The sequence below is a fragment of the Python bivittatus genome, unplaced genomic scaffold (genome assembly GCF_059951505.1).
Source record: "Python bivittatus isolate LINGU-HERP-01145 unplaced genomic scaffold, Pbiv_v1 ctg000480_np1212, whole genome shotgun sequence".
In the NCBI taxonomy this organism is placed as follows: domain Eukaryota; kingdom Metazoa; phylum Chordata; class Lepidosauria; order Squamata; family Pythonidae; genus Python; species Python bivittatus.
The window spans coordinates 98,912,848-98,920,939 of NW_028277075.1; the positions used below are offsets into that span (position 1 = coordinate 98,912,848).

The following is an 8,092-nucleotide window of genomic DNA, read 5'->3' on the forward strand; positions in this document are numbered from 1 at the left end:
AAAAAAGCATCTCACGGGTTCAAAGGGGTTGGGAGCTTCTTCTCAACTGGAAACTGCTTCAACGCGGGTTCTGTCTCCAGCATGCCCCGCCACTCGTGTTCCCAGATGCTGTGCACTGCGTAACCCCGACCCCTGAGGTACTCTTCTTTGGCCAGAGTGCGGCTGTGCAGCCCTCCGTAGGTTGAATCAAGTAATTTGTTGAAGTCTTTTTCAGAGTAGCAGACGGGACACCCGTGAAAAAAACAGCCGTTAAATTCAAAAGCGGTGGGGACCCCGTTTATTACAGCGAAGCCGTCCAAAGAATATTTGCCTACTTGCTTTTTGCACCCCTGCAGAGCGTGTTGAATGCGGATATTCTCAGTGTGTTCTATATACATCAGCCATTGGATACCCAGGGTCAAATACCTTTTCTGTGCCCTCTGATAGGAGTCCAGGGGGGCTAAAGCGATGGTTTTACTCTTCAAATACATGAACAGGTACTGGGCCATGCAGACCGAGGCAAGGGTTATGTATTGGAAGGGGTCAATGCAGCGAATCTCTACCTCCTCAACAATATCCCCGCCGCGACCTGTGAGGCACTCGCGCTCTGTCATTTCCATCACCTGTGCCCTAAACCGAAGACAAGCCTCCCTCAGTATCTCCACATCTTGTCTGCAGTAGTAAGCCAACTCCTTCTTTAGTTTAAACACGGTGCCTGCATTAGCGGCGTGCCACTTCAGGAAGGCTTCTCTCTCGCTGGGCATCATGGTCTCGGGGCCATAATACCTGGCTTCGGGGAGAGGCCCCTCGTAGTCTTGATTATCCGTTGTATTGAACAAGTGAGGGAAGTACCCTTTGCACCCCTGAAACCCCATGGCTTTCGGAAGTTTGCTTAATTTAAGCAGCAAAAAGGAGAGGCTGTCGATAAACCGGATCTTATAATCTGGGAGGGTGATACTCAGCAATTTGCCGCCCTGGCTTATCAAGTCAACGCGCACTTTTTCACTGATCAGCTGTCTCAACACTAGGTACCTGTCGTATCCTTTGGCATTGTGGGCTATAAAGGTGCATCCTTTAAATGTGAGGTCTATAAATTTCTTCACAAACTGCTCCAGACAGTCCTCTCCATAACGACTCCACCTCATGATCTTTTTGCCATCGCCGGGCTCCAGCATGTCCATCGCATACACAAAATTCAGGATGTGCAAACCCGTCTCTTGGCAACATTCAAAATCGTAAATGATGTACCTTTCTCCGTTTCGCGGGCGATCCACCCCCTTCATAAAACACAGGTGCCCATCCAGGCTTTCAACCTTCTCGGAGCACTGCCCGCACACTGTCTTCTTGCATTTATTGTGGGGTGTGAGAACGTAAACACCACATGTCTCACAAAACACCTTGGCCTTACAGACAACCTTTCCTTCCCCCGCCAGCCGCGTGTGTCTTTCAAGACATGCGTTAGAGCGGCAAACCAGCTTGCACCTACAGCATCTTGGCTTCTCCCCCGGCACCTCCTGACAGTCTTGGTTCAGGCACGCCCTGCAGAGGTATTGGCAGCCATGGCTAAATTTGTGGTGGTAGCCCGTGTGACAGAATTCACAGAAGTAACGCTCGCCCAGGAAGCCCTTGATGTTTTTGATTCCGTAGTAATGTTCGTCATGCAGCAATATAAACACCGGTTTTTCTTGGCGTTGTCTGCCAGTGACAAAAAACCTCCAACCGCAGTGGGTATAAAACAAAATTTTTATCGTGACCCCTAAATGCTCTTCGAAGAGGTGTACCTGTGAAAAGCCAACCCTGTGTTCTGTGGCAATGCCCAGGCGGGCGTGAATGTCCCTGGCCGCTCTAGTAACGTCTTCACGTCTCGCGCCACCCCTGCTATCTAACAAGCTCAGCAGACACACAGCAAAACACAGAAATTCACCTTCCACATTGAAATCAATCAGGTGCTGCCTTTTTGTCTGCAGGACCCTGGTGAAAATGACCGTGCTTAACTTTCTGTGGCCTCCCCCTTCCCTGTTCCTCACGACGGTGAACACTAATTGTAAATTGCCCGCCCACACCAGCTCTGCTTTGCTCTGCAGAAGATTTTCTACACGTGTTAGGAAATCATCGGCATTTAAATCCTCCATATGCCTCCTAACAGAAAACAAAGGTCTCTGCAGACCGTCCGCTTCTAAACGGAGCTGCGCAAAATCATTTTGACCTACATCCCTAGAGGCTTCATTCAAAAAGGTCTGTATGACATTATGGACGGCATCAACCGCCTCTACAAAGGAGCATACGTTGTCAAGATTAGCAAACCTATACCGCTGACAGTGCTCTACGGCTGCATAATGACGGATGGGCCTCTCCCACGACTGTACCAGCTCCATACACACATTCCCAGAGTTTACAGAGTCAGGGGTCTTTAGCCGCGACACAGAACCCTCTATCTCCTCTTCTGGTTGAAATTCTGACATAGACATGTTTGCTGGGGGTGTGGGGTTCTTCCCTTCAGACTTCTTTTGTTTTTTTCCAGGCGGCCCTGGATTAAAAACAAAGGAGAGGTGGTCATAGTAATGTCATGACCCTCCTTACATTCTAAAAGCAGTCTGCATCTGGATAAAATAGCAGGCCATTTCACCTTCTAGCAGCATTCGTGTTGCATGGCTTGTACATTGCTGTGGTGTAGAACTCACGCTGTCACCCCCCATGTCAGGCGATGGCATCGGGAAAGAGGCAAATCCTTGGTCGGTTCCCCATTCTGAAGCCAAAAAAAAAAAAAAACACACCATAGTTTACTCCTGCAGAAGCTAACAACCCTTGCCTGCAGAGGGTGGTTGTAAACAGGCTAAAGCCATACCTTCCTGAGACTTCTGATGCTCTCCCCTGTCCAGAGAACCCTGGGGGTCTGTGGGGAGCGTAAAAGTAGCAAACAGTTGATCCTCTCCCCATTCTAAAACCAAAAAGAAAAAGAATTACCTTCCTGAGACTTCTGATGCTCTCCCCTGTCCAGAGAACCCTGGGGGTCTGTGGGGAGCGTAAAAGTAGCAAACAGTTGATCCTCTTCCCATTCTAAAACCAAAAAGAAAAAGAATTACCTTCCTGAGACTTCTGATGCTCTCCCCTGTCCAGAGAACCCTGGGGGTCTGTAAGGAGCGTAAAAGTAGCAAACAGTTGATCCTCTTCCCATTCTAAAACCAAAAAGAAAAAGAATTACCTTCCTGAGACTTCTGATGCTCTCCCCTGTCCAGAGAACCCTGGGGGTCTGTGGGGAACGTAAAAGTAGCAAACAGTTGATCCTCTTCCCATTCTAAAACCAAAAAGAAAAAGAAGCATGCCATTGATTACACCTGCTGAAGCTAACACCCCTTGCTTGCTGTGTGGAGCAGTAAACAGTACCTTGCTGGGAGGCCTGGTGGTCTCCTCTGTGCAGAGACCCCTGGGGATCTGTGGGGAGCGTAAAGGTTGCAAACAGCTGATCCTCTTCCCATTCTAAAACAAAAAAGAAAAAGAAGCATGCCATAGATTACACCTGCTGAAGCTAACACCCCTTGTTTGCTGTGTGGAGCAGTAAACAGTACCTTGCTGGGAGGCCTGGTGGTCTCCTCTGTGCAGAGACCCCTGGGGATCTGTGGGGAGCGTAAAGGCTGCAAACAGCTGATCCTCTTCCCATTCTAAAATCAAAAAGAGACGTAAGACCCCTGCTCTCAGTGCCTGGAGAAGCATGGTAAAGTGTCTAGACCACCTACCCAAAAGCGCTCTCATGCACTGCGAATCACTGGGGTCCTCCTAAGCCAAAATAAAACAATGAAATAAAAGTTATAACTGCTAGGTCTCCGCTGTGCAGAGACCCCTGGGGATCTGTGGGGAGTGTAAAGGCTGCAAACAGCTGATCCTCTTCCCATTCTAAAATCAAAAAGAGACATAAGACCCTGCTCTTAGTGCCTGGAGAACCATGGTAAAGTGTCTAGACCACCTACCCAAAATAAAACAACGAAATAAAAGTTATAACTGCTAAACAGCCCCTGCCATGCACCCCCCTCTGCCTCAAGATTTTCATGCTGTACTTACATTTGCAGGGTCCATCGCGATCTGTCCCTCTTTGCAGGCTGTCTGCTTGGTCTGTGGGATCTAGATAAGGCATCAGCCGGACACTGCAGGCGCCTCGCCCACCCCTGTTTGCATCACACTTTTGACCCCCTCCCCACAACCGGTCAAGCTGATGTTAGCAAAAGAGACACAGACTTCGCTTTATTTGCAAAATATTTTATTATGCCATTCCACAGGCTTTCATTAACAGTTTCTTGTCAGGCCTTGGTTAGCAGTTTCTTGTAATTAATTCCTAACACATTCTGACATATTAGTCTCTTTAGAGCCACCGGTAAGTCAGACCCAATTTTGGCCAGGCTGCCCACTCTTTGCAGGCGGAGGGGTTGGGCTGTGGGTTCTAGATAAGGCGTTGCCTGCACACTGAAGGCGCCCCGCCCACCCATTTGCATCACACTTTTGACCCCCTCCCCACAACCTGTCAAGCTGATGTTAGCAAAAGAGACACAGACATTGCTTTCTTTTGAAAAACATTTTATTATTCCGTTCAACAGGATCTCGGTAATATTTCATTGTCAGGCTTTGGTTAGCAGTTTCTTGTAGTCAACCCCTGTCACATTCTGACATATAAGCCTCTTTAGAGCCACCGGTAATTCAGACCCTATTTTTGTCATGACACCCATGGGGCTGGGGTTTTTCTCAATACATTGTATGAATTCCATAAGCTCATCAAGGGTGTCACATGAGACATAGAATTTGTCCAGTTTGGCGGCGATGGTCATAATGACCCAGAGAGTCTCAGGCCTTGAGATTCTGGAACATAGGGATTTCATCATTTCTTCTTCGCTGGGTGGTGACCCATCCGTTTGGTCTCCATCGTCTTGCAGTCACCCCGCAGAGCAATGAAGTAATATTTTGATCACACAGGCCTTTAGAATTTGAATCACCGTGGCATGGTAGGGATAGATTATTACTTTAAAAAAAAAAAGGAAATAAGATTGGTTTAAACGATGGGTTTCAAATACTAAAAACTCTGCTTTCAAAAGATTACAAAGCCACCCACCATCTGTGCTGCAGAATCTGCAGTTACAAGGAACTACGGCCTCAGCTTGCAAGTTTTCAATAGCTGATACAGCGGCCAGTTTGTCCCGGCCGCTTTCAAACGGCGCCAGTCTGGCGGGTTTTTTCCTGGGGCGGGGTTTTCTTTTCGGGGGCTCTGGGGTCCCGGTGAACGAGGAATCCGGCGTACTTGCCATCTTAAAAACATGGCGTTCTGTTTTCGAGACAGACGTACCCAGCTCCAAATTCCCTCACGGCCCCGCCTTCCGCCACACGTGTCCTGCCCGCGGCTCCCCATTGGCCTCGGCGCGACTCTGCCCCGGGCGTGTCTGGAACATGCCCGGACATGCCCCCCGCCCCGGCGGTCCCCTCCTGCCTTCGGAAAACCCTGGCGGGGGGGAGGGGAAAGGCTCGGGGCCACGGGACGGCAGGCAATAGCCTTTATTGCACGGGAGAGTCGGCGGGGCAGCGGGCAGTGAGAGACTGGCTTTGGGGCTCGGGGCGGGCGGCTGCCGGCTGGCTTTATTGCACGGGAGAGTCGGTGGGGCGGCGGGCGGCGAGAGACTAGCTTTGGGGCTTGGGGCAGGCGGCTGCTGACTGGCTTTATTGCGCGGGAGAGATGGTGGGGCGACGGGCGGCGAGAGACTGGCTTTGGGGCTCAGGGCGGGCGGCTGCCGGCTGGCTTTATTGCGCGGAAGAGACGGCGGGGCGGCGGAGCTTTGGGGCTCGGCGCACTTGAGGGGCTTCCCCATTTGCAAACACGCGTGCTTTTGTCGCTTTCGACACTGAACCGCTCGCCTAAAACGGTTTGTTGTTTTAAAAACCCCCGGCGCTTCCTGGAAAACACCGTGGCGCATGCTGGGAGGACGGCCACTTCCGGCGCAGACCGCGCGAGGCATGGTGGGAGGACGGGGAAATGGCGGCACTTTCGGTTTCACCCGCGCGAGGCATGCCGGGAGGACGGGGGAAATGGCGGCACTTCCGCTCCGCCCGAGGCATGACGGGAAGAGGGACACTTCCGGGCGGCGCGTAAGGCATGCCGGGAGGAGGGACAATGACGTCACTTCCGGTTACGCCCGCGCAAGGGATTCTGGGAGGGGCATGGCCATGACGTCACTTCCGGCCCACTCTTTTCCGCGGGGGGGGCTACCTCCCATTGAAATTTGGTATACACTTATACTACTCATATACATGACTTTGGGTGGGTAACAATTAAAAACAAAATAAAAACAGGATAAAACAACCAATTTCTTTTACAAAAAACAACACTGATAATATAAAATAGCTGCCAAGAACATTCATAAGGACTCACATTCAGATCAGCCATGAAACAGGCTCCCAGACTAGATGACAAAGCCAGGTCTGTTGTGAAAGGCCAACAGAGTCATTTTTGAGCCTGCAAATCCTCCCATTCTTTGGCTTTGTCTCTCTTACCAGCTGTCTCTCTCTCTCTCTTTTCTTATGCACAAAGAACTTAGAAACTGGTAATTCTTCAGAGACCATGCCAGATACAGGGGAGCACATACTTTTCTTCTCCTCAAACTTTAATGTCACAAGTATACTTTTTCAATTCTGGAAAATGTTTGAGCTAGCACTGCTCTCTAGAGGGCTGTTTGCTCCCCTTTGTTGCATCTATATACAGAAGTTGAAATATGACAAAATATGTATTTTACGCTAGAAGCAAGGAGAAAGGGACACAGGAATCTATCAAAACCACTGAAAAAGGAAAGTAATCCAATCTGATCATTGGTGTCATCTCTAGAAGACATCTGAATGATAGTTCACAATTCCTTCAACATATATTTGTGAATGTGGATATTCAGCACCAAGGGCAAATGTTGAACAAAATGAATCTTATGCTTCTGTAAATGTTCCTTTAACAATCTCACTCCTATATGTATCACTGACATTTGTAATTAATCATGGGTGTTTGTGAGGGGTGGGGAAGGGGGCAAATGAAATATATGATGTTACCTAAAATTTGACTTTTCCACTCAGGGGGAACTCCTCTCCCCCTCCTATTTAGAATACAGGTGTGCACGTGCACAACACTAACATCCCCCCCCCCCAAATTGGCTGTTTGAAATTTTTCCCGTTAGATATACCATATATCGGCTGCAAAAATCCAGACAACTACTAATCTTTTGTATCTAGCGTTCATCCAGGTTTTTGCAGCTGATGATCTGTCTATTCCTTCACAAGTACGAAGGACAACAGAGAAAGAGAAAGCCAGCTGCAATTGGTGGGTAAGGGACAGAGCCTCTGTGGGCTCTGCTGTTGCTGGTGAGACAGTGGCTGACTCAGCAGCAGTAGCAAAGGAATACATTTTGGGAATACGACAAGGGAATATATGAGTGAATACTGCAAAAAGACATTGGAAATAGTGCCACATTCAAAGAAAGAGTCCAAGTACAGATTTTTTTACATAATCCATTTCAGATCAGATTTCACAACATACAAATTGTGGTGCACTTTCACAGGTTCAGCTCCTTATACTTTGAATCAAAAGGCTAAATTTGAATCATATCAGAGATAAATATCAATGTTTGAGTTGTAAACATCACATCAGTAATAAAGTCAGACAGTATTCGTATTGATATGTTCATGTACTAAAAATTCAGTTTTCTCGTGCCTGAACATATCATCTCCAGCAAGAATATTTCTGTACAATGGGACCTTATGCACTGTTTAGAAATTATTTCCAACAGTCAAGACGTTAACTATGACAATGAAAGTTAAGAAGGATGAACGTTTTAAAATAAAGAAATAAATAGGATAATATTAGTATAATAGGATGGAAGCATGGGTATGCCAACCACCTCATCACACAAATACTGCAACTTAAGTACTTTGTCAGGACACAAGTACATAATGATGGTATTTGCATGATGATTTCACTGCACACATGTTATTTTGGCATTGCTACAGTTTGCTCTGGATGCGCTAGAAGGAAGTAACTAAAAAAATGTTAGTATTCTGTAGAAAATGTCTCTAGTTACAGTTCCACAGGAAAGTTCCGAAA

At 47.9% G+C, this 8,092-nt stretch overlaps 1 protein-coding gene across 2 annotated transcripts; it reads right to left on the reverse strand.

The window, feature by feature from the left end:
- Nucleotides 1–5,270, reverse strand: LOC148215087 (uncharacterized). Of its 2 annotated transcripts, none has more exons than XM_088146570.1 (2): nucleotides 5,075–5,270; nucleotides 1–4,984 (listed from the first exon to the last, which is right to left on the reverse strand). In XM_088146570.1, the coding sequence occupies exon 2, from the start codon at nucleotides 2,445–2,447 to the stop codon at nucleotides 12–14; it is 2,436 nt and encodes an 811-aa protein (XP_088002696.1). In that variant the 5' UTR covers nucleotides 2,448–4,984; nucleotides 5,075–5,270; the 3' UTR covers nucleotides 1–11. The 2 variants fall into 2 exon arrangements, with proteins under 2 accessions (XP_088002696.1, XP_088002695.1); XM_088146569.1 differs by having other exon boundaries at nucleotides 1–2,725; nucleotides 2,825–5,270.
- Nucleotides 5,271–8,092: the final 2,822 nt, after the last annotated feature.